At 36.6% G+C, this 28000-nt stretch overlaps 3 protein-coding genes across 4 annotated transcripts in view; 1 reads left to right on the forward strand and 2 right to left on the reverse strand.

The window, feature by feature from the left end:
• Positions 1-24216, reverse strand: part of LOC126811867 (uncharacterized) — a 41904-nt gene extending 17688 nt beyond the window's left edge. Inside the window, exon 1 of the mRNA XM_056101278.1 lies at positions 24083-24216. The gene's annotated coding sequence lies outside the window, so the exon portion shown is untranslated. The remainder of the gene's footprint in view (positions 1-24082) is intronic.
• The window catches only part of LOC126811780 (zinc finger protein 91), a 60542-nt gene that overhangs the window by 13206 nt on the left and 19336 nt on the right, over positions 1-28000 (forward strand). The window contains exon 1 of one of the 2 annotated variants that reach the window (XM_050537682.2): positions 27775-27998. The exons of the other annotated variant lie outside the window; for it this stretch is intronic. The gene's annotated coding sequence lies outside the window, so the exon portion shown is untranslated. Of the gene's footprint in view, positions 1-27774; positions 27999-28000 lie in introns of those variants that run through there. 2 annotated transcript variants of the gene reach the window in all.
• LOC126811859 (zinc finger protein OZF) lies at positions 13704-24209 on the reverse strand. The gene is made up of 2 exons (XM_050537838.2): positions 24180-24209; positions 13704-15016 (listed from the first exon to the last, which is right to left on the reverse strand). Exon 2 carries the CDS (start codon positions 15008-15010, stop codon positions 13874-13876), a length of 1137 nt encoding a protein of 378 aa, XP_050393795.1. The 5' UTR covers positions 15011-15016; positions 24180-24209; the 3' UTR covers positions 13704-13873.

Here is a 28000-nt window from a genome sequence, read left to right on the forward strand (position 1 = left end):
TTGGCTTCAGACAGAAGACCTAACCAAAAGTCTACATCACTTTCAGAAACTGTCACAGCTACATGTAGCAGTGCTAAAAATCTTAAGAATGAAATCTAATCATTTGTTATGAATTAAAATTAAAGTAATATATTGTTATTTAGATGTTTTATCTTGAAACTGAACCAGGGTTATAAACATGCATTTCAAATTTCATCAAAATCAGATGAACATTGTGACCTCCATAGGATCCACAACCCTGATACACAATATTTTGACAATATTTGCGAACGAGGGGCGGCCATTTTGTCCGTCAGTTTCGGCCCGAATTTTACGAAATTCGAACTCAACCATCCTTAGTGTGTAACGGTGATATATCCAAACGGTTTTGTAAATCGGATAAAAATTGTGACTTCTATGGGGTCCACAAGCTAAAAACGCGATTTTTCGTACAATCAGGGGCCATAATTCAGGAAGTTATGGTCCGATATATCGAAAGGAACCGAGATCTGTGGGTTATAAACGTACATTTCAAGTTTAAACTAAATCGGATAAAAATTGTGTCCTCTACGGTGTTCACAAGCTAAAAACGTGATTTGTCGTACAATCAGGGGCCATAATCCATGAAGTTACAGTCCGATACATGCCAATATCGAATGGAACCGAGATCTTAGGTTGATAAACCTATATTTTAAGTTTCATTGAAATCGGATAAAAATTGTGACCTGTAGAGTGTTCACAAACAATTGTGGACGGACAGGGGCGATGACAATATACGTCCACATGAAAATGTGGGCGTATAAAAACTGATAAATGTTGAGATATGTGGAACATGCTCGAGACGATTTGTAACAAATCTCAGACACGATATATATATTTGATACTAGTTGAGCAACAGAACAACATGATTATTTCATTGGAAATACCCACAGGAGTCGGACAAACTCTAAACCAACTGCGTCTCCTTCATTGGACCCCTTCAATGTCTGCCTGGGGATCACGGTGGCTAAGTGTTAAAAATTGATGAAACATTTAATGATCGATGACCGAAAACCGACACACAGTCCAGGATGGTTCCAGACCAAAAACATATATGGAATTTTAGGCATTTATTTTGCCGGCTAGAAGGCAAAAAAATCTGATGCATAAAAGCGTATGAAAGTTAAAAAAAAGGCCTTTTTATCTGGTGTATCTTTTATTTAATAGATTGTTCAGCTATAATTTTCGTTTAAAAAATGTATGTTTTATCTCTTTTTCGCGGAATCCTATGACATATCTATATATCTACATCCCTGTCGGGGGCATCCAACTTCGACCCAACAATATAATAGGGCATGGAATAGATAGTGAGTAGGTACAAATACTTGGGACCCAAGATGGCATCTTTGTACACTTGACGTTATATTTTCATGACGTCATATGAAATTTCTGGCTTCACAGTTGTCGCAACTTTATACGGCTTTGAATTAGACAACATTATGACGATATATCTGACCTGGGCCCCTTCATTATATAAGATTTAGATACAGAGCTAGCTGTTCTTGCTATAATAGTTCAACTTGAAAGCCCATGTGTTTTAAAGTTACAATAACCTATGTCATCGTGTTCCTGAATAACATACCATAACATAATTGTTTACTGGTTACTATGTTACAGTATAAACAACTTCGAGTGGATCATTTACATAAACTGTAACAAAAGTGATAATAGCTGTTAAATTAAATATAATATTCCCGTTACACAAGCATTCTCCGTGAATTAAACATATCCAGTAAATTGATGAGAGCAGATTAAGTTTACAGTAACCTATGTCGTCTGGTTCATTATAACACCACCTTCGTTTTGAAAAAAAAGAAGCTATTTAAAATTTTAAATATACCTGACCCTGAATTTAAGTTGTTAAGAATATGATTATTTGCAAAGTCGAAGTAAACGGACGGCTTTACGCTTCCATAAACCCCCACTGTTTTGCATATCAATTCATCAAGAACGACGTAAATTCAAGACTAACAAGGACCCCCAAACATTAACTTAATAAACATTACGAAGAAATATTCCATACCATATTATATTATTATAGAAACATTGGCGCAATAGACACCATTTCTTCTTCAAATGTCCCAATTTTACTGTCCAAAGCGATATAAGAATGGTTAAAAGAATGGTTTTAACATATGTTAGAGACATTAGTACACACTATAATATTCCACCAAGCTTCAGACTTATAGGTACTCATCTACCGAATTCAATAGGCTCGAAAATATTATAATTGACATAGATTGACCCAAAACACAGATTTTGGAGAAAAAAACAGAAAAAATATCTAGACGGCATGGGACAATAATGGCTTTAACATATGTTAGAGACATGAGTACAAACTATAATTACACCAAATTTCAGATTTTTAGGTCCTGATCTACCGGGTTCTATCAGCTCGAAAATACGAGGCAATTTTCGAAAATTGGTGTCTAAAACCATATTCAAGGCCAATTGTCTGGGAATCTGATGAAGACTGGTGCGTTTTCATATGTTTCTTATGTAGTACTACTGGCAATCTCTGGATAGGCGAAGTTTTTGGGTCTATATCTATTACTTTGTAGTTCCTAGGGTACTACCAAATCCAGAAAATATACAATTACACCAATTGTTTTTCGGTTTTTATGACCACGTAGCATACGAACCCTTACCACTCACCTGTAATCTGATTGCAGATTCGTAATCTACACAAAAAGTTATTCAAGACAACCAAATGTGAGCTGTATATGTAACTCAAATGGCCTAGAGAGTTGATTGTGGGCTCGTTATGTTAATAAATGTACGAAAATATCTTAACTTTCTTTTCTACGCCACAGGTCCAAAATGTATGAAACATTTGCCCTGTTATGGCGCTCCTTTTCCATTCCAAGGGCCAACCCCAAAGCACCACCCTAGCAACATAACAAATTTGATATAAAACTAGTTTGTGGTTTAAGCGGCGTTTACACCATACAACCAATCCATACAACCGTCGGATGCATCCGACCAACTCGTCAGACAAATGATCGGATGGATAGGGTCAATTTTATTCTCATCCGATCAACTGATGCAATAGCCAATCAAATTGCGTTATTTTAGCCAACGTCATACACTGTAGGCTCGAGTTGCATTATATATTCAAGATTTAGATACAGAGCTAGCTGTTCTTGCTATAATGGTTCAACTAGAAAGCCCACGTGTTTTAAAGTTACAATAACCTATGTCATCTTGTTCCTGAATAACATAACATGGCATAATTGTTTACTATTTTATTAGGTTACTGGTTACTATGTCACAGTATACACAACTTCGAGTGGATCAATATTATAGTATTCCAGTTATACAAGCATTCTCCGTGAATTTAACATACCCGGTAAATTTATTAGAGCATGTTACGGTCACAATAACCTGTGTCGTCTGGTTCACTGTAATACCACCTTTGTATTGGGAAAAAGCTATTTAAAATTTTAGATATGCCTGCCCTTGAAAATAAGTTGTTAATCATATGATTATTTGCCAAGTCGAAGTAAACGGACGGACTTAATCTCAAAATGACCTCGTGGGTATCCCATGAGCTAAAAGATATGTGCTGTGGCTGCGTTGCATTGGCTACAACATTATCGCCAAAATCAAATTTTTATCGCCACTTTCATTTTTTTATCGCAATTTGCGACTTTTGCGACCGACAGTGTGAGCCCTGCAACTGACTGACAGCCTGGCATGATCCGGCAAACAGAAGTTGAACATTAGAAAGTTTTCTGTATTCGCGCGTAACGACATATGCATCCAAATGCCGTCCACCGATTTTTGATATGTGATTTAATAGGGGCAACAGATTATTAATACAATTAAAAGTAAATATCCTGAATCAGCTGCACACTTAACCATTTACAATTGCTCTAATCGATGACGAAAATTTGTAAAATGGAGCTTAAAGGATATCATTTCGTACTGAAACATAAACATCAAGAATCGACTGTCACATTCAACCTGGCCCCGTGTTCACAAAACATTCTCAGACTTAATTTAAGAATTTACTCAAAACTGTTCGCTTTATTTGAACTAAAATATAGTCCTTTTTAAAACTATTGTTGTTTTAATGTATCAAATACATCAATAAGAAACTATGTGCAAAGTTTTGTGTTTCTGGATCAAAGATATTTCTCATAAACAGAGATTGAAAGTTGAGTAAATTCTTAACTTAAGTCTGAGAATGCTTTGTGAACTTGGGGCCTGGGCCTATTATCTCGCATCCCCAATCCCCAGCCCATCTATCCGCTGGTGAGAGTGATTTTGGCTACAGTTTTTAACTGCTTATTTTCAAATTTTGCGAACAGCAATGAGGTCGTCAGGGGACGACCCTATTTATATTCCGAGTTCCGCAACCTTTGTTTCCAGGGGTATGCTCCATTAAACAAAAACATCGTAAACGCGACAGAGGTTACGCCTGTAATGATGTTTTGTATTGGTATTATTGGGGATATGAGAGGATGAACCCTATATATATTCATCGTTCCGCGAGTGACCCTTTTTTCGAGAAAACCTCGCGAACGCGATAGGGGCTACAATTGTCACCCTTTCATCGGACTATCCGTCAAGAACTGGCTTGTGAACGTGATAGACTCAATAGTTTTGAACAGTTTTTTATGTATGTGAACACTGTAAGAGATCATATTTCTTGAATGCATAACAGATGGAAACTAGTCAGCATTCCTTTCGAATAAGCTGCTGTCTATCGCTATCCCTTTTCTTTGTCATAATAGCGTGCAGTTTAGTAAAGTTTACCCGAATATATCCTGATATATATTAACCAAAGTATTGCATCGACACCATTTAGTTTTGGACAAAATCTTAATATTTCAGTGAATTCACACTAAGACAGCTTAAATTCAATTCATGATTGTTTATTTTGCATCTTGAAATCTGAAAGCAACTCTTTACTAAATGTGTTCGATTTAACAGTAATTATGAGTGCGTAAACTATATATTTTATATTTCAACTAATTCTTTTATTTTAACAGATCTAGCAAAAAAGCGAGTCCCGTTTAAGGAGGTAGTTTTATTATTATACAACAATTAAATATTTATTGGCGTCACCGATCAGACGTTTGAATTTCCATTACCCAAACTAGCAGTTCATCCTGAAACTTTATTTACGGAGACGATGGATCATCACCCCCCCCCCACCCCACATACACACACACCCATCACCCATATTCGGGTAAAGCTAGGACTTCTTGTCACGTTGGAATATATGTTTTCTCTTGTCCCTTTAAGTTGCTTTTAGGTTACGGATAGATTTAGTTTAAGCAAAGACAATGTGTCTTTTTAAAGCGTATTTAAACACCTTTCAAATGACTCATGCGTTGGGATATTCGGTATGATACCCCGGGTTTAAAGGAGATATCGTTTACTAAACGATGTTAGTTTGTATTTATCCACCAAATTACTTTTCTCCTTGATTGTAGCAAAAACTCGATGGCGAAGGCATCGCTGTAAAATGAACACACGCAGTTTGGGCATAGGGGTCATTCAATGTCAAGTGGGTCAATTTTCAGAACTTGGCCATGGAAACCAAAAACAATTTGGTATTGTATATTTTCTGGATTTTGTAGTGCTCCAGGAACTACAAAGTAATAGATATAGACCCAGACTTTGGCCTATCCAGAGATTGCCGGTAGTACTACACAAGAAACATATGAGAACGCACCAGTCTTCACCAGATTCCCAGAAAATTGGCTTCGAATATAGTTTTAGACAAAAAATTTCGAAAATTGATTCGTAGGTTCGAGCTGAAAGAACCCGGTAGATGAGTACCTAAAATTTTGGAAGTTCGTGTAATTATAGTTTGTACTAATGTATTTAATATATCTTAAAGCCATTCTTGTCCCATGCCATCTTGATATTTATTCGATTTTTTTCAAAATGTGTGATTTTGCTGAAATTATGGTTTATATGCTAATTAGAGCTGAAAAATCTGATATTCTAGGTTTTAGCTTGATCCGACTAACGGTTCCTGAGATACGGTCCACCCAATTTGGGGATTTCGGTCAAAATGGGCGTGGCCGCTATTACTCAAAAGACCATAACCCAGTAACCGATAGGTTAAAATTGCTGGGATAAGTATTTCTGGAATTGGAAAGAGGATGTCTTGCTGTTTGATTCATAGTTATCTATCTTTAGGAAAGTCTGCTGCAGGTTACTATGTATCATCAGAGCTTATCCATGAACATACTATGCTTTGCAAAGGCACTGATTTTCAGCCTCAAGTGTGAATATATAAGTTGATTTTGCATGTTTGTAAAAGATATTGTCCCTCAAATGTTTGACATTGTGTAGAAAACATGTTGAGCTAAATTTTTCAGGAAAGTTCATCTCATGGTCAAATTGTCTAACAAGGTCAAAGTCCAAAGGTCTTCACTCTTTAAAACACACATGGATGTCAAATATAAGTGTAGATTTAGAATCCTTGTGGAATTCTCATTCCAGAAATACTTATTCCAGCAATTTTGACTTATCGGTTACTGGGTTATAGTCATTTGAGGAATGGTAGCCACTCCCATTTTGGCCGAAATCACCCAAATTGGGTGGACCGTATCTCAGGAAATGTTAGTCGGATCAAGCTAAAATTAGGAATATAAGCTTTCTCAGCCCTAATAAACATATAAACCAAATTTCAGCAAAATCGAAGGGGGTACGGTTTAACTCACTGGGTGATATTTAACATGGAATGACTCAAAACACAGATTTTGAAAAAAATTGAAAAAATATTGAGATTGCATAGGACAAGAATGGTTTTAACATATGTTAGAGACATTAGTACAAACTATAATTTCACCAAGCTTCAGATTTATAGGTAATCATCTACCGGGTTCAATCATCTCGAAAATTTCATAATTGACATAGATTGACCCAAAACACAGATCATAAGCCAGAAAGTTACGATCCAATATCGAAAAGAACCCTGATCTTTCGGATATAAATATATATTCTAAGTTTCATCAAAATTGGATAAGAAATTCCAACCGCTGGATGGTCTACAACCTGGGTATTACGGTCAGATCTACGCCAAAGGCAGATTTCGTCAAGGCCACGAGATGTAAACAGGGTTAGGGCATGTGATTGTTGCCGAGGATTGTGGGTTAGGGTAAGGGCTAGATCTTGAGTTAGGTTTGGCGCAAGCCCTAGCTTACATCTCCTGAACTTGGCGAAATCTGCAGGTGGCCTTAAAATTTAGATCTAACCTGAGTATTACATGCTTTTAGGGGAGTTCGGGCAATTCGGTCCAATTTTCAGGAAATACGAACTCAACCGTAATTATGGTGTAACGGTGATATATTGGAACGCCTTTTCAATCCAATAAAAAATTGTAACCTCTAAAGGAAACACATGCTAAAAACGGGATTTTTGGTGCAATCAGGGGCTATAATCCAGGAAGTTACAATCCAATATGCACGAATATGGAAAAGAACCAAACATACATTTGAAGTTTCATCAAAATTTTCGTGAGAGAGAGAGAGAAATGGGGTTTAACGTCCACTCGACACAAACTAGGTCATTTCGGGACCAACATATGGTTCCATTTTATTTCCATAATTCGCTTGTGCGTAGGGGTCTTTAGCAGTGGGAGGAAACTGGAGGACCCAGAGAAAAAACACGAGGTTGGACAGGCGACCCTACTCCTTGTCACGTACAACCGGGGATTCGAAACCACGCCAGTTGACTCACAAAATTTTCGTACAATTAGAGTTGATACATACCTGTTTCGGAAAGGAACCGAGACCTTTGAGAGACAGATCAGACAAAAATTGTGTCCTGATATAATTGAACGGCTTTAAAAATTAAATTAAATGAAAATTAAATTAAATGAAAAGTGTTACTCCTACAAGGTCCACAAACTAAAATGTGTTTGTTCGCAAAATCAGGGGCCACAATCGATGAAGTGACGGTCATGTCAATATCGAAAGGAACAGAGTTCTTTTGTGTCCTGATATAATTGAACGGCTTTAAAAATTAAATTAAATGAAAATTAAATTAAATGAAAAGTGTTACTCCTTCAAGGTCCACAAACTAAAATGTGTTTGTTCGCAAAATCAGGGGCCACAATCGATGAAGTGACGGTCATGTCAATATCGAAAGGAACAGAGATCTTTTGTAAGTTTCATCAAAATCGGATAAAAAAGTAACCTCTAGAGTTCAGAATCTTGGTATTATTATGCATATATTTGTCAAGTTCAGTATCGTAGGTAATGGAGTTAGAAAAGAAATAAAATGTCACTTCATTGCTACTAGCCAGAAATCGCTCAGAAAGCGCCCCCCCCCCCTCCCCAAATCAAGAATTGCTTCCGCCGGCATTGTGGATGGATGTATTAAGAAATTTTATTTCAACAATTCGCTTGCGCATAGGGGACTTTAGCAGTGGGAGGTAACCAGGAGACCCGGAGAAACCCCACAAGGTTGGACAGTGAATATTGAAAGGGTAAAAGATCTTTGGGTTATAAACATATATTTCAAGTTTCATCAAAATCAGATCAAAACTGTGGCCTCTAGAGGGTTCACAACTTTATTTTTATTACAATATTTGTGTACGAGGGGTGGCCATTATGTCCGGCTGTTTTGTTCCGGTTTTTCTAAAATTTGAACTCAACCATCATTAGGGTTTAATGGGGATACATGTATATTCAAACCTTTTTATAAATTTGATAAAGATAAGCTGCCAAGCAAGGAAACATACGCCCACAGCAACTAAATTGTCCAGGAAGTCAACAAGAGTTTTTTTTACTTTTGTCGGTAATGAAATATTTATAATACACTAAAATCTGATTAAGAGTAACAACTCATTAAGTCATTTTCAGAAAATCATTTGAATTTGTTTGGCCCATGCTAACATTTAGTATACAAAACACTTACATGTAATATCATGGATTTAGCTGTTCAAGCTGCAAAAAATCATAGAAAATCAACATACTTGTTTGTTTCAAGACCTTTTCTCTGTGTATCAACTTAAAGTCAATTGAAACGATTATATATACAGTGTATATATATAAAATCAATCAGATAACTATGCTCTCTAAAAACCACCCACAAGGTTTTTCAAAGTGATCAAGGCCCAGAACCCTGGCAGTAATTATCTGAAATTGTTGAAAATCAATGTCTCATGACCTTAAACACTGTGTATAAATTTAAAGTCAACCAGATGATAACTATGGTCTCTAAACAGTATCCACAATTTTTTCTAAGTGATCAAGGGCCATAACTCTGGAAATAATTATCGGAAATCACTAGGTTTCTTCATCTCATGACCTTAAACAGTGTACGTGTATATATTTTTAAAGTCGACCGGATATTAACTTTAGCCTTTAGAGTGTCCACCTGACCGACAGACGGAAATGAAATGGGGTTTAACGTCCTACTGTTCTGCTCCTATACTGGGCTAATGAAGACGGACCGACAGACGGACGGACGGGGTGACAACAATAAACAACCACATTGTGTATCTTAAGTTTTTCATGGTGAATCTCATACATGCTTTTAGGCAAGAGTTTGCCACATGTTGCTCCATCTGTGGCAGAAAGCATTCTACCCAACGGAAATTTGGGGAAAAGTTAGAGGCGGTCTAAGAGACGAGAATTAACATTAAAGTCAATGGGGAAATCTTTAGTGATCTGTGGCCTATGCGCGAATATCGAAAGGCGCAAAGATCTTTGTGTTACAAACATCAAGTTTCATCAAAATCGGATCAAAATTGAGTCCACAACCTTGATATACCATATTTTTACACTATTTATTTGCATACGAAGAGTCGCCATTATGTTTAGTAGTTTAAATCCGATTTTTAATCATCATAAGGATGTACTGGTGATATATTCAAACATTTTTTTTTTTTAAATTGTGACCTCTAGAGGAACCACAAGCTAAAAACGCGATTTTTGCGTACAATCAAGGGCCTTAATTCAGAATCTTACGATCCGATATGCGCGAATATTGAAAGGGACTAAGATTTTTGGGTTATAGAATCGGATCACAGTTGTGACCTCTAGAGGGTCTACAACCTTGATATACCATGTTTTTAAAACTTATTTGCGTACGTATGGCGACCATTTTGTTCGGCAGTTTTTGTTTGATTTTCACAAAATTCGAACTCAATCGACATTACGGTGATACATGTATATTCAAGTGGTTTTTAAATTGGATAATAATTGTGACTTCTAGAGGGACCACAAGCTAAAATTGCGATTTTTCGTACAATCAGGGCTATACGATCAGGAAGTTATGATCCGAACTGCGCGAATATCGAAAGGAATCAAGTTCTTTGGGCTATAATCATGCATATCAAGTTTTAACTAAATCAGACGAAAATTATGACCTCTAGAGAGTCAACAAGCGAAAACGTGATTTTTCGTACAATCAGGGGCGATAATTAACCGAGATCTTTAGGAGATAGACCTACATTTCAAGTTTCGTCAAAATCAGATAAAAACTGTGACCTGTAGAGTGTCCACAAACACGGACGGACGGACAGGGGCGACGGCATAATATGTCCAAGTGAAAATGTGGGCATATAAAAATAAAGTTGTGCCAGGCTCCTTGAATCCCTCTACTTGTTGGTGCCATGCCTGCAACCCTTTTCGTAAACATCTTAATTCATTTTCAATTTTTGAACTGTTTCAATGGCATTTAGTAATTGAACTAGAGTATACAGGTCACAATTCTATGGAATACAATTACTGCTTTTTACTGAGCGACGTTTCGACTAGGCTTCTCTAGTCATTATCAAGCTATGATAAAAAATGAAAATATGACAGGACAATATATACATGTACACCACAATGCTAAGTTAATGATGACAAACCAGGGATGTAACTTAATTACGTGTACCTAATGGTAATCTGATTTAATTGTACGCTAATAAGTAATAATACCAATTAACCTAAAAAATTGACTAATTGATTAATGGATAAGTTGTTGTGGAGTATACACAGTGATTAGTGGGTTTTAATAATACAAACGTTGCAAGAAAATGAAAATTGATGAAATGTTATCAACGACCCCTTTCACTGAAATAAATACAAATGGTAAAAGAATAGATTGTTGTGGAGTATTTACAACGATTTGATGAGGTTTTGATAATGACAACATCCCACGAAGATGAGATTTGATTTGTGTTATAACCAAAATAATTGATATGTGGATGTTGATGCGAGTGATTACACTGATATACGAAAAACCCTTAGAACAATGACTGCACAATGATCAATAGTCCCCTTAAGGTTGACAATTTAAAATATTGAGTGGTACTTCACTGGATGTTATGGTGATGTAGAAAAGCAGGGTTAGAAATATTGAGTGCATTAAATTACAATAACCGCAGGCCTGAAAAGCAGAAATGCCTGAAAAGCAAAAATAGTTGGGAATTATTAGTTGTCATTTTTGCATATTATGATGGTTATTACAAACTTAAAGTTATTACTGGAATATTGATAAGTATTAAATATGATAAAAAAGAAAAAAGTAGAATTATGCTTAGCCTTGATTATGTGATAAGAATATCATACGCCCTGGGGAGGAACAATCCTTGATCTCTGTTCATCGTTGGTTTGTGTCGTCGTATATGAATGGCTTCATGTAATCGGCGCGCTCTCTTGTTGCTTATATTCTTGCATAGTGGTTTTACGTTGGACCATTGGACTCTGTGGCGAGGGTTGGAGTTCAAATGTTCAGCTACAGCTGAGTTGTTGGTTGCTGCTTTCGACTTGTGGTCATCTATCCTTTTATTTAATGGTCGCTTTGTCTTCACAAATTTCAACGGCTATCCAGGGAAGTTTGTGACAAACGCCATCAACAAGACCCTGTCGGCGAGTGCAGCTAAACCAAAAACCCCGACTGCCCCAGTCAGAATCTTCCTTCCTTTCAACGGCAAAGTCTCCTACCAAATCAAACGGCTACTAATGCAACAACCAGAAATAGATGTAACTTTCACAAAAAGCTACAGCACTAAAGATATATTAAGAGCCAATGGTAAACAAAATCCTACACAACCACCACAACCAAAGAGATGTGTTTATCAAATAGTATGCAATTGTGGGATTGCATACATCGGGGAGACAAAGCGACCATTAAATAAAAGGATAGATGACCACAAGTCGAAAGCAGCAACCAACAACTCAGCTGTAGCTGAACATTTGAACTCCAACCCTCGCCACAGAGTCCAATGGTCCAACGTAAAACCACTATGCAAGAATATAAGCAACAAGAGAGCGCGCCGATTACATGAAGCCATTCATATACGACGACACAAACCAACGATGAACAGAGATCAAGGATTGTTCCTCCCCAGGGCGTATGATATTCTTATCACATAATCAAGGCTAAGCATAATTCTACTTTTTTCTTTTTTATCATATTTAATACTTATCAATATTCCAGTAATAACTTTAAGTTTGTAATAACCATCATAATATGCAAAAATGACAACTAATAATTCCCAACTATTTTTGCTTTTCAGGCATTTCTGCTTTTCAGGCCTGCGGTTATTGTAATTTAATGCACTCAATATTTCTAACCCTGCTTTTCTACATCACCATAACATCCAGTGAAGTACCACTCAATATTTTAAATTGTCAACCTTCAGGGGACTATTGATCATTGTGCAGTCATTGTTCTAAGGGTTTTTCGTATATCAGTGTAATCACTCGCATCAACATCCACATATCAATTATTTTGGTTATAACACAAATCAAATCTCATCTTCGTGGGATGTTGTCATTATCAAAACCTCATCAAATCGTTGTAAATACTCCACAACAATCTATTCTTTTACCATTTGTATTTATTTCAGTGAAAGGGGTCGTTGATAACATTTCATCAATTTTCATTTTCTTGCAACGTTTGTATTATTAAAACCCACTAATCACTGTGTATACTCCACAACAACTTATCCATTAATCAATTAGTCAATTTTTTAGGTTAATTGGTATTATTACTTATTAGCGTACAATTAAATCAGATTACCATTAGGTACACGTAATTAAGTTACATCCCTGGTTTGTCATCATTAACTTAGCATTGTGGTGTACATGTATATATTGTCCTGTCATATTTTCATTTTTTATCATAGCTTGATAATGACTAGAGAAGCCTAGTCGAAACGTCGCTCAGTTAAAAGCAGTAATTGTATTCCATAGAATTGTGACCTGTATATTTCAATTTTTGATGAAATAGGGCAGTTTTCTGTGATAAAACCATAAGGAAAACGAAGATGTTTAAACTTATCAATGTCTTCAATTCAAATCAATATTTCATTTGTTATATCAAATAGATGTTTGGTCATTCTGTGACAGATTTTAATAAATCATGAATGATTCTAAAAAAGAGAGAAATGGGGTTTAACATCCACTCGACACAAACTAGGTCATTTCGGGACTAACATACAGTTCAATTTTATTTCAATAATTCGCTTAGCTATGAAGTCTTTAGAAGTGGAAGATAACCCACAAGGTTGGACTGGCAACCCTACTCCTTGTCACGTACTAGCCTAGCGGAGATTCAAAACCACACCACTTGACTCAATGACGGACCTTATAATTTCAAACCACTAGACCACCCAGACTCCCTGTTTCTAAAAAGGGGAATTCAGAATTGTGCTACATATAATCTCAATCAATATTGAAAAGAGTTCTTCATATACAAGTGCAGACCAACAATTACCAATAAATACAATTCATTTATTGTATTTTCACAAAAAGTTTTTTAAAAAATAAATTAAAACAAATTCTAGCTAGAATGCCACTTCTTTGTAGGACACCAGAACTGGACCAATATAAAAAAATCAACATGTTCATTATGGAAATCAACGAGATTGAACTTGTCTTAACAAAAACTAACATGTCTTCCATACAAAAGAGTAAGACTGAGTGTTATGTACCTCAGAATGCAGTTGAAGATCACCCTTTTGACTGAAGGCTTTCTGACAAATTTTACACTGAAATGGTTTCTCTCCTGTATGGAGTTTTATGTGGTTATTAAGGTCGCTTTTTAGAGAAAACGCTTCCTCACATTTCTCACATTTGTAAGGTTTATAATCAGTGTGTGTCAGAATGTGCCGTTTTTGATTTGCCGAGTGATTGAATGATCTCCCACAGACTTGACACAAGTAGGGTTTTTCCCCAGTGTGAATTCTAATATGGCTCAACAGATTTTCATATTTTGAAAATGCCTTTCCACAAACGGGACACATGGTGTGAGTTTTTCTATGCTTTGAGAACTCTTTTAAACTTGTGAAGTTCTCTGAGCAGAATTGACAGGAAAGAGAACTGTTTCCCTCCTTGTGTAACACTTTATGTTTTTGCAATTTATTGTCCGTTTTAAACACTTTTTTGCAAATGTCACAATTAAACCCAACTTGAGGTTTCTCATGAGACTGAATGTGCAACTGAAAAGTGTTTGTATTCAAGAAGGATTTGTTACAAGTCGGACAATGAAAAGAAACAAGCTTTTCAGATCCATGTGTTTTGACATGTTCCCTTAACTCCTCTGCTTTTTTGAATGTTTCTTTGCACCTTTGGCAACTAAAGGAAGTTGGTTCACTGTGTTCTTCAGTAGGAGCTGAATCTCTGTGTGTTTGAAGATGAGTCATTAGACTTTCCTCATCAATGAAAGATTTGCCACAAGTTCCACACATATTTTGATCTACTCCTGAATGATCAACAAGGACGTGCTTCTGCAACTCGCTATTTTGAGCAAATTCCATGGTGCAGACGTCACATTTAAATATCGTTTTTGTTGCATTTTGAAGAAGATTGCATACTTTCACATGTCTCTCATAACTTCGAGCACTTCCAAATGACTTGGCACAAAAACTACAGGTATGATTCTCGTGATCGTAATCATGCTTTGAGGTTGTATGGACATCCAACAAATAGCGTTCTTGAAAAGACTGGCTACAAAATGGACAGAGATAACATTTTGTCTCTTCCTGCTGTACACATACATGCAAGACTTGATCTTCCTCCTGCATTTTAACCTATTGAAAGAAAAAGAAAAGATTAATTACAATTTCAACATCAGTATTTGAGACACTACGGCCTACTCTTATATCGAATTCCAACTGCCAAGGGATCTTTTACGTGCACGCCAATGTGTACACGGGACCTCGGTTTTTCGTACCATCCGAACGACTAGACAGCTTTCCTTGTCAGCCCCTCCGTCCCGCGTCACTGACAAGGGAGAACCACGCCGGAAAATCTGGATGAACTTTCTTGGCCAATGCAGGGATCGAACACCCGACCTCCAGACTAGCGAGCTAGCGTCTTACCCACTTAGCCACGTGATCCCCCATCCTTATTGTTGCTTGGACTTTGACATTATATTATTATGACATCATTCAGTAGGTAACCATCATGGAGACGACAGTTTATAACATCAGTGCTGTCTTTTAAAACAAAGTCAATTTACATCTCATCCCAAGTTAAAAGACAGCTCATCCCAAGATAAAAGACAACTCATTCCAACTTTAAATCATGGGTCGCGACATGAGACAACTCATCCCAACAAATATAAATCACATTTATTGTGATGCCACTTTTAATTTTATTCACTATAATGATAATTTTCAATTAACTTATACACACGTACATCTACCAGTACCTAAAAAGAATAAAGATATGTTGCCAGACAATGAAACATATGCCACAGCAGCCAATTCACAAGGTTCAACAAAGTAAAAAACTAAATAGACTTCTCTGTTTCACTAATTTACATGTACATGAGAATATAAATTTCAACCACATTGGAGAAAGGAGGTTAATTTCGGAAAGGAATGTCACAGATTGCTGACTACTGATAAGTCAAACTAAACTTGAAATATACTATTCAAAAAAAGTAGGGGATATTTGATTTTTAAGTGTTATTAAAGTCACCTAATGAAACTGACGAAGAAACAAATGACAAAATGAAATGAAGTTCACATTCATCGATTTATTCCAAATGATCGTTAGACTAAGTAAGGCACAGACTGACCATTATAAGGGTAAAATGATACCCGGGGTCAAACAGCAAAGTTACCACAGCATCACAACCAAGTCAGTAACGGGTAAATCCTCCTCTGTTTGCCAAACAAGCATTGATCCGACGTGGCATACTCCTAATGAGACGTCTAAGGTCATTTTGGTCCAGATTGTCCCATTCCTGTTGCAACGCAGCAGCAAGTTCTTGGACATTGGCAGGACGTTGTTGACGTTGACGTAACCTCTGTCCAAGCATGTCCCAGACATGCTCGATGGGGGAGAGGTCGAGACTCAGTGCTGGCCAAGGTAATGTGGTGATGTTCTGTTGTTGGAGGTAACCTGTAACGATCCTGGCCCTGTGACATCTTGCGTTGTCATCCTGGAAGATGAAACGGCGGCCATGACGTCGTGCGAACGGCACAACATGGACTGCCAAGATGTTGTCCCGTTAGTACTGGCCTGTAACACGCCCTGCAACAACATGTAAAGCCGTTCTTCCAGCAGCAGTGATGCCTCCCCACACCATAACAGAACCACCCCCAAATCGATCATGTCTGATGACGTTAACGTCTTGGAAGCGCTCGTTTCGACGACGCCACACCCTCCTACGTCTGTCCAAAAAATCAACAGTGAACCTTGACTCATCTGAAAACATCACATTGCTCCAGCGTCGATTATCCCAGTGTTGACGATCCCTACACCAACGCCGTCTTGCCTGAATGTGATGATCTCTCAAACAAGGGATCACGCGAGGACGTCGGGCGCGAAGGTGACCCCTATGCAGTCGATTCCGAATCGTCTGGCCACTCACTCTCACACCAGTGTCTGTTTGAAGACGAGCGCTGATCTGATTTGCTGTGATGACACGATTTCTCAAGGCCAAGGTACGGATAAATCGATCCTGGGCTTGAGTTGTCGCCCTTGGTCGACCTGAGCGTGGTCTGTCCTGTACAGATTGTGTATCACGGTATCTGGACCATAGCCTGCTTATGACAGACTGAGAAACATTCATCGTCCGCGCCACAACCGCCTGTGTTGTGCCGATCTGTAGCATGCCAAGGGCACGTAACCTTTCATTTTGGGTAAGCCGACGCATATCAAAATTTGTTTTCTGGTCACTAAAACAATTAAACTGATGTTTCCACCCTGGAATTCAATGCCACAATGACTGTAACATTCAAAGTCAGAGTCGTGCAAATCTTGGGTTGGACCCCCATGATGATCCCAAGCATCACCTGCATTCCATGCGGTAGCTATTGGTGCGTTTGGGCGTCACATGTAACTGGAAATGTTTCTTCTGTTAGGTTCTATAGTGACTTTTTTCGTAGTCATTTGCATATTTTAGTATTATGCCCCCAAAATCAAATATCCCCTACTTTTTTTGAATAGTATATATCTGGTAAATAGACTTTGTGTTGAAAAGATGTTCAGGAAAAGGGGAACAACTTTGGATTGGAAAGTCTGATACAAAACAAGCCAACAGTGAGGCCGATGTCCCCCGCCTAAATCCCAAAATAAATAGATGACATATTAATTAATCGCACATTTACTTTTTTTCAAAAGTATCGAGCAATCAAACTATACACTAAGTTTCATCACTCTGTATCAGATAGAATCAAGATTATCTTGTCCCAAAGCATCGATCAATGAAACTGATTAGCTCTGCTTAGCTTTAGCTCGAAATGTTAATCATTGAACTCAGTCAAGACATTCACTTAATGAACATCTACATGTACATCAAGTTTAAACATTCTACCTCAATTAAAAGCAGAGTTATTATGTTCCAAAGTCTTGACAAATCAAATTGCTCATTGCTCCTTAGCCTAAGCAGAAAATTCTCACCATAGAACTTAGTCAAGGTAATGATATAATGAATCTATATTCGGCGTTTCATCGCTCTGACTTCATTATAACCAAAGTTATCGTGCTTCAAAGCATCAACCAATCAGATTGCTTATCTCTGCTTACTGTAAGCAGACAATGTTCATCATCGAACTCCATCAAGGCATTCACTTAATGAATGTCTAAACCAAGTTTAAACATTTTACCTCAATTAGAAGGAGAGTTATTGTGTTCCAAAGTCTCGACCAATCAAATTGCTTATCGCTCTGCTTAAACCCTCAGCAAAAAATGTTCATTATTGAACTTAGTCAAGGGTATTGATGTAAAAAAAATCTATACCAAGTGTCCTCACTCTCACTTAATTAGAACTAAAGTTATCGTGTCCCAAAGCATCAACCAATCAAATTGCTTATCTTTAGTTACCCTAAGTAGAAAATTCTCATCTTCAACCCCCATCAAGACATTCACTACTAATAGACACCTTCACCATGTGTGAAGATTCTAACTCAATTAGAATAAGAGTTATTGTGTTCCAAAGTCTCGGCCAATCAAATTGCTTATCGCTTTGCTTAACCTGAGCAGCAATGCTCATTATCGAACTTAGTCAAGGTATTGATGTAATGAAACTATACATCAAGTTTCATCATTCTCACTTAATCAGAACTAAAGTTATGGTGTCCCAAAGCATTAACCAATCAAATTGCTTATCTCTGCTTACCCTTAGCAGAAAATGTTCATCTTCGAACTCCATCAAGGCATTGACCTAATAAATACCTAGACAAAGTTTAAACATTCTACCTCAATTAGAAGGAGAGTTATTGTGTCCGAAAAAGTGTGACGGACAGACGGACAGATTGACGAACTCATTTTAATAGCCCCTTGCTTTCTTCGAAAGGCGAGTGACAATAAAGTGAGACAAGGGCTATAACTCTATAGGATTCATCTTTTTACTTATCTAAATGACGCATATAAATTTTATACCGATTGGAAGATAACTTTTGATGTTAATGTTTGATGCTATAATTCAGCTGCGTGTGCAATAAATACCATCGGTGACGGTGTAGACTGAATAACCAGGCACTAGAGATTGCCATTCCATTCTGGTGTATTTTGCTGAACGTAACTGATTTGAAATTAAGAGGAAAAACAAAAACGACTGAATGCAAATCCGTTTATATACATTCATATTACATTACATGTATGTCAGTGTTGCGACCCATTTGTGTCAATTTCTAGGTCCAAAATGTTAGCAAATTAGCTCCTTAAAATCTTTGTTAATTTTATCAACTTATTTTAAAACTTTTTTTTATTTTATGGCATGTTACATGGTAGGCCTATTGATTGTATGTGTAATATTGTATAATAAACTATAACAAGGGCATCTGTAACTTTTTGTTATTGCCATACATGTACATGTAGCTTGACCCATGGAGGGGTTTAAATAGTTATTTACTCTTGGCCATCTGGTATTATAATAGTGGTACACTAGTTAACAAATTTTGATTTTATGATATACATGTATAATAATTAAAATATACACAGAACACTTGTCTTTCCAATTTCAACTTCGACTTCTTGGTCACCCAATTGCAAAGTCCAACAAGTAGCCCATTCAAAAACATGTTTATACAAAGGGAGATAACTGCAATGACATGACATGGCATACTTCAATTATCTGCAAATTATAAAATATTTGTTGTGGTAATCATACTGATTTGCTGCTATATGACAATATTACTATTAGGCAGTAGCGGATTATCAGTGAGGCTAATAGGCCCTCCAGCAACTGCCGCCTCAGGCCTTGGTGGAGCTTAATCCGCCACTGCTATTAGGTTCTTATTTGATAATATTGGGTAGTAGCCTATTTGGTTATTTACTTGATTTGGGTGATATAAAGGGAGGCAACTTGAACAGCGAGATATCAGTAATATTTGAAGTACATTTCCCACTATACAACACCCATACTCCTCGAAGTGTTTCGTTTGATTAGAGCTAATCGCACGACTCACTGTTGTAAAGAAAGCAAATTCTTGTTCTAAATTATGACTTGTCAATAGTCCAATTAACAACCAATATGGACCAAATATGTTTAAATAACGTTACGTCATGACTCATGATTTTATTATGCCCAATTAACCAGTGCATAGCAGAATAGTGGATTAAAACGTAAAAATATCATATAAATACTCAATGAACATTCCTTATAATAAATTACATGATTGATTAATATGTAATAATTCAATATCGAGATTCATTTTCATTAAAATACTTTTAGTTAATTTGCATTTTCACGACAACTGAGTGTGCTAGCATCGGAATGCCGTTCAAACAGTTTGACCTGCATACCAAAAGAATAAACAAAAAATAATCAATCTAATTTAACCCATCGGTAGGATGACCCGTGCACTTTACAGAAAGTTGGTCTCGACACGGCTAAATGTGCACGCTTCAGTTGCGTGTCTCGAACTGATTTCTGACTACCCCGCACTCGCTTTGAGTCGATAAATAGCCATGGCAAGTGCAATTCTCTACAAATATATCAACTATTACAGCCGTAAAAAATCTATTGTTGACGATTTTGAATAGCAGTAAAATTTAGCTTCTTGGTTATTACAGCAGCTTTAGTAATTACGTTTGTTTTATTTTTTAAATTGCTTTATCATTAACTGTACCGTTAAGAGCGGCATTTTTTGGTTTAGTACAAATACTATCTCTTAATCACTTTCTTTAGCAGGAACATGATACTAGCAGTAGTTTCATTTTACTTTTACAAGTTTCTTAAAACAATTGTTGAGTTGTCTAAAGTGCTTATTTCTAAATTCAATTTCTTGTTCTAGCTTTCTGTTATGTTTCGTAAAAAAGTAGTCTTGATTATCCCGACCTGTCAATCAGACGTAGAATGGTCGATAGACTGGTTAAGCGAGACTAATTTCAAAACAAGGGCACGTAACCTATCTTTTACTCAAAAGTGTCTGGATGTTATGGACGCAACTTGGAACCAGTTTTCAGTCTATTATTTATAGATGATTAATGGTCATAGCTTATTAAGTACAACATGATCGTTTATTTAGTGACTATAATTGTGTGAAACTGATTTGAGGCTTGGCATATATATAAATATTGTGGCGTAATTGTCGAGATATTTGGAGATATTTATTTATGGTGGGTCACCCTACCATCGGTAGAAAAAAAAATAATACGTATAAAGATTAATATCTCAGTAACATTCTACATATAAAAACTATTAACAAAATTACCTATTTTGCTGAATATCGACGCTGATAAACACTCTATGGGCTCAGGAATTTTCGTCATGGTGCGTGTACAGTTAACTGCTGCATTTACGTTTATTGTCTTGTACCACTATATTTTGCGCGCTTTGCGGACTGTTGCCAGCAAAGATAGCCACAGTTTCGTATTATTTTTAGAAAGAAAATTGAATGAGGATTAATTTGGTATGAGGTTTGCCATATCTATATATTGTACCAAGACACTAAAATTAGCCTTGAAATTGGAACAAATTTTTAACTAATAATTAAAGTGAATGAAAAAATGAAAATTAACACGTATTTGGCATCATAAGAAAGGTCATTTTTTGCTGCTTTTGTTACTATTTATAGAAAATGTATTTCGTTATTGGCAAGCGAACGCACGAGTTTTGAATTCACCTACCGAGATGAGGTTGGGACAGAAAGTCGGCATGATGCCGACCCGCGGCACTAATTAACAAGATTAATCAGTGTTATACTAATTACTCTGTTTCATAAAGTATCGTTTGGAAGTCAATAATAACACCATTGGAAAGTCGGAGATTTCACTATATTTCCAGTATAATTTTTAACACTATAGATAAATAAATAAAAAAGCTACAAGATGTTGAAAAGATGCTACTTTTGGACAATTTTGAGATTTTCCACTCAGATAACTGGGTGGCTGCTGGTACCTAATATAAACACATTTGCTTTTAAATTGCTGAAAAAATGAACGGCACCTATTCTCAAGGGAGTTAACTCTTAATGACAAAACGAGTTATGTTTCTTTGTTACATTAAGTTTGAAATTTTGCCCTGGAAAATATAATTAATTCAGAATTCATCGGGTTTTTTAACATACGTCAACATAACGATTAATTTAACGCTTGTATGCATGTGCCGTCCTTAGTTTTTGAACACAAGAGACAGAGAGAGGACTGAAACTAAACAACTCCAAATATCAGTTAGATTTTCGGCTTATTTTTATAAATCTCCTAGGCCATAATTAAAACATTCTAATAACGAAGAAATTGGCAGTTGACCACATTATAACGCAGTATGGTTCAGTTTTATTTCAATAATTCGCTATAAATTAGCTTGCGTGTAGGGGTCTTTAGCAGTGGGAGGAAACCGGAGGACGCGGAGAAAATCCTAGTGGTTGGACAGGCGACCCTATTCCTTGTCACGCAGAACCAAGGAATCAAAACCAAGCCAGTTGACTCAATGACAGACCTTATGATACAGCGCACACATGCTAAACATTCGGCCATCCAACTCCCTTAATAAAAATACACATCTAAAATAAAGCACACGTCACACACTTTAAATAGATTCGAATTGGAATGCTGTGAGCGATGCCGTAATTTTATTAAATTTTACTGGGCAACTTTTTACTGTTAAACGGTCCCTGTGAACGCCTGAACAATGTAAAGGAACATCTTAGTGAGAAAATAAGACCTTGCTTTGAAAAGTTGAGAATCTTCAGTCATTTATTGCTTTGCCTAGCCCAATTACATTTACAAAAATTTACAATCAATTCTTTTCAAAAATCCCAATTTTTTTCCCCCAGATTTACCTAAATTTCATTTCATCTTATATGGCCGAGTTCATAAATTTGTGCGTTACCCTATATTTAGAATTCAATGGCATCGACCAAGTCGTCTAGAAGACGGGGATGTATTTTTTAACAGCGTGTTGTGTCGCTCATACTGGTTCTTGCTAGGTAAGCAAGGTCTGACATGCGACCATTTAGCAGTAAAAAGTTGCTCAGTAAAATTTACTGGGAAGTAAATTTTTTTTGACAAGGATTCAATGGGACGGTTCCTGAACGTACAGGGCGAGTGTAATGATGTTCAGAGCTGAACTAGTCAAACATGAATGCCGATTTTTATTAGCAAGATACTTGAGGATGTGAACCATTCAAACTACATGTACGGTAGAATGTAGCTAATAACGTTGAGATATACTGATGTTTTTGTTTTTAGCTACGATTGGATGCCTTTAGTTCCAAGTGGCAAACTCAATTTCTTTATTAATGCATGTAACATCTTTAAAATAATATAAGTTTATGTTATTATGACTAATTAAACTTACAAAGGCCAATGTAGTGGCACAACTATCGCCTAACTCCAAATATTCGCGTTTAAATTAATGAAACGTTGTTTTTGTCTGACATTCACCGCCATCGAAATCCATTCATAGTTACAGTGCTTTAGATTGCCTTTTTGATTGGCTGTTATAAAAGCCTTATATTTAGCCTCGCCTTCATGATGACAGCATCATACGTATCCCATTTAAAAAGATGGCAATCTTCTTAGTAACGGCTGAACGCCTCGATTTTAAATACGACGATTTGTACCCGTTTCAGGTAGGATTATGCTTAATTGTAGTTGGGTGTGGCAGATATATTATAAATAAAAATAATCAATCGTTGTTTTGATTAAAAATATTGTCAATTTTGTTTACAAATGCCGGGTGCGAATCGACCCCGCATGTGCTACGTTGAAGTTAATAGCACCAACCCTTATCTTGAAACGCTGAGGGTTGAGAGATCAGGTTTGTTATCTAACTCCGGTATAGCTTCGAATTCATAACCAGATACTTTCAGAAAAGTAGCCTGTTCCAGTCCTTCACGTTTAAGGGGAGCTTTCGCTCCTGCTCCTCTCGACGCATGTCAGCTTTCCTTCGAAGGAGTCATCGCTCTCCTAGATATTGAGATTAATAAACTACTTTCAGTTTTTGTTTACTTTTAAACTGCATATATTCAAGGTATCAGGAGCTTTTTATGGCTCCCGCACAATTTTATAACCATGAAGGACTGCTGTTCTTGAAACGCAAGCTGGGGTTGTGCTATCACTATCAATACTATCATACTCATCATAGTCACACAGTATCTTTTCTTGACAAAAATCAAACAAGCCAAGATTTAATTCAAAATGTAGCAAAAGACTGACGTATAAATATAAATGATTAATCCGTAGAACCCTTTTACCTCTTTAATACTCATTATCGAGCCATGGATCTTATAATCGAACTAAACTTCAGTAGTAAGAAAGATTAAATTAATTATTCAATAATAATCCACTAACTGATAGTTATTCGTCAACACAGAAAAGGAAGCCTCTATTAATTCGACTGCGCATGTTAACCGGAAGCGGTATTGCGTGTATTAATACATTCGGTCCACCATGCGAGAATCCTAAAGATGTGCGAATGAACAAAAGTAACGAATCCCAATCCACTTCACATGGAATGTACCTGACTAATAGACTAATACTGCGTCTCTTTTACTGCTATGTGTAGAAGATAATATTCTGAAAATCAACATTAGAGTGTATTTAAAAGTTAGCTCGAATTTAATTTCTGGGAAGGAAATTTTTGTCTATAAATAGTGTTTTCCCAAATTGAAGAAAGGAATGTAGAAGGCAGCTCGATCAGTCATTGACAGTAGGCCTACCACTATTGGCCATAATTTGAGACTAATAACGAAAAAAAATGCCACTACATGAACAGCTCTACCCACATTCACCTTGTTGATTCAAACTGTCATGGGTTCTTTCAAACCTCACTGTAGGTACATGATTACACCTTGTTCTTTTTTCATTCCAGGCTTGCTTTTTTATTGTGAATTTTTTGGCCGAGCCCTTATTTCGAATTCCAAATGCCAACGTGTACACGGGGCCTCAACCACAAGAGCAGATTATTTACAGAATATTGCAAGGAAAGTGTGCTTTATAGTTGTTTGAGTAGTACGAAATGCCAAGGTCCACCTGTGTATAGCGTGCAAGGAAACGATCATTATATGGATAAAATCCCCCCCCCCTTGAAAACGTAACCATAGAGATAAAAAATATCATTATAGCATGATATGATTAGTCCAGTAGGTGCAGATAACCCAATTTCATTTGTTTTTCGCCCGATTTGTGCAGCGTGGGTCTAGACAGGGGTTTCAAACATGCGGCCCGCCAAGGGTTTAAATGTGCAGCCTGTGGAACAAATTTCGGCAAACTGCAGACACGTCGATAATTCTTCGAAACTAGACGTGGAAATCATTTATTATTGTTTTCGGGTCTCGGTAAAACTCTGACGTCTGTACTGTATGTCATAGATATCTAAGTTGTATGTAATATAAAATGAAATGAAATGAAATGATGTTTAACGTTCTACTGTTCTGCTCCGAAGTGTGCTAATGAAGACGGGCATACACCATACAGTGTGCAATGAGGGAAATTTTGCCCGGACAGCGGCACTACGGACTACTCCAACTGTCAAGGGATCTATAATTACGTGCACGCCAATGTGTATACGGGACCTCGGGTTTTCGTCCCAGCCGAACGACTAGACTGTGTCCTTGTCAGGCCCTCGATCCGTCCTGCATCACTGACAAGGGGTACCCACGCCGGAATATCTGTTTGAATTTTCTCGGCCAATGGAGGGATCGGACATCCGACCTCCAAGCTAGCAAGTCAGCGTCTTACCCACTTAGCCACCGTGACCCCCAGTATGTAATACAAGAGAATGCTGTGTATAATATGTAACGATTTTAGTAAAATAAACCAATAAAATGTTCTTTATCTTGATATTATGTATATCTCCGGCCCACTTGATGTAAAAGTTTAGTTTACGTGGCCCCTGAATCGAAAGGAGTTTGACACCCTTGAGTCATTGCACCTCAAGGATGTTTTATAAATTACACTTCCATATTTATTATTACACCGAAACGGGTGCATTTTTTAATATTTTTTTTTGTTGTTACAGGTTGTAGAAAAGTGTTTGGTTGTATATTTATTTTAAATGAAATGGGGTTTAACGTCCTACTGTTATTTATTTTAAACAAACGACTTCATAGTTCGGACTTGAAGTTAGCTATAGGCCTCTATGATAATACGTATAGGGCGTTTAATCTGGCCACGATTACATAATAATACATGGGCTGTCGGCTACTTCGCATTATTTTGCAACGACATTAAATTGACAAATATCCACCAAACTGATCGAAATTTAACTGCTATTGGGCAATTCTACAATATGTATTAATTTACAATGAATATAATTCTTTAAATTAATAATACATATCGGTACAACTTAGTTGAATAATTCATTTATACACATCATCTGAATTAAGAATAATTAATAAAGATATAGTGTCCTTAAGTGTAAACACGCTAAAATAATTTAACTTCAGGTGTTATGAAAAAGGAAATGAGATTATAAATTCATGATAATATTTTGTAAGACTTACATTGGTTATTTGTTATGAGTAACCACTCTAAAATAAGTTATATAATACAATTAACCCCTGTGCGGACACCTAGCACTACAAACATTGTCGACAACAAGAGGTAATCCATGATCCCAGACATAAATTATTTTTATTCAAATACGATCAAACTATACAGCTTCATATAAAGACGGAATAATAATCAATCAAGAGTAAAAAAAAAATATTTGAGGTATTAATAGTGACGATATGAATTATAAGGTAATTTTGAAACCATACAAATCTACAAATAACTTAATTGTCATTTCCAAGTGAGTAAAAACGTCTTTTGATGAGGTTGGTAGAGTACCAAGATTTGTTTTCAGATCTAGATTACTAGAATGACAAACACAATATCATCAGTAAGAAAGATTACAAATACAAAGCTAGCACCGAGCGCAGAACAGATTAGACACTAATCTTGTAATCAGCAAAATATTGAAAGGAAAGGGGTTGGGCTCCACAAGACTCCTTGTGTCCGATAATGTAATACTCGTAGTTTCTTGTCAAATGATGAATGTTGCGACTGCCTCACTTCCGTTCTCTTTGCAGCATTATACTCGACATTAAAGAGCTGACAATGTACAAATTTTTCGCTAGACAATTATGAACCAGTTCCTCACAAACATTAAGGATGTGGTCGTGAGGTCCCGAAATACCCCCTGTATACACACAAGTGTTAACGCCATATTTTACAACAAAAAAAAAAAAACCCAAAAAATAAAATAAAAAAAAACTAACCAAAAAAACCCCAAAAAACAAAAAACATCCAAATTAGAGTACAAAAACACCTTTCAACGCAACATACATTTATTAGGAGGAATGTTTCCCTAATAATAATTACACCTGTAAATGCAATAAAACGCGTGTGTGTAGCTCATCCAAACCACCGATTAACGACTACAATTGCACCCATTCTCGTGTATACTACGGTCATGAATATTGATTAGACTTTTCCAATGCAACAAACGGTGTAAAATTAACACTGTTTTAGGATTTATTCCTAAATAATAGTTACACCCTTTGGTGCAATTGCAGTATAATATTCGTATTGGTGTAGCTAATCCAAAACACCCCACAATTACACCCTTGAAGGGGTTTAGTAGTCATGAATATTGGTTACAGACGTTGGATGTAGTTCTTTAGAATGGTTACCCTTGCGAAAGCCTTACATTTTAAAACACTAACTGTGGTGTAGAGTTTACACTTCTTAACACCATAGTTCTTGTACCCAATTTGACAGTGTACAAGCGTACCAAGCATTTTCGTCGTTTTGGCCCCACTCTACAGTAATCTTATGCATGTAAGCAGCAGAAATACATGTATGATATAATATCAGAGCTTCTCGGGTATTCCCCCATCTTCGCCCCCCCCCCCCCGCGCTGCGCACTGCTTTGCTCTATAAAAATATTGTAGACGAACTTACCCAACTATGTTACCGAGTTAGCAATAGTTAGCTCATGTTACCGAGTTAGCAATAGTAAGCTGATGTGTGCCGATCTATACGTAATAATTTCCGTATTGAATACTCATACCCGGGTAGTTATAATTTGAATACTATAAAAGTAAATCACGAATGGAACAAACAGCACTAAGAAGATCCGTTCGTCTAATTTCAACATCTCTTTAATATTATCGCTGGTTACAGGT

Source organism: Patella vulgata, chromosome 1, assembly GCF_932274485.2.
Source record: "Patella vulgata chromosome 1, xgPatVulg1.2, whole genome shotgun sequence".
Taxonomy (NCBI): Eukaryota; Metazoa; Mollusca; class Gastropoda; family Patellidae; genus Patella; species Patella vulgata.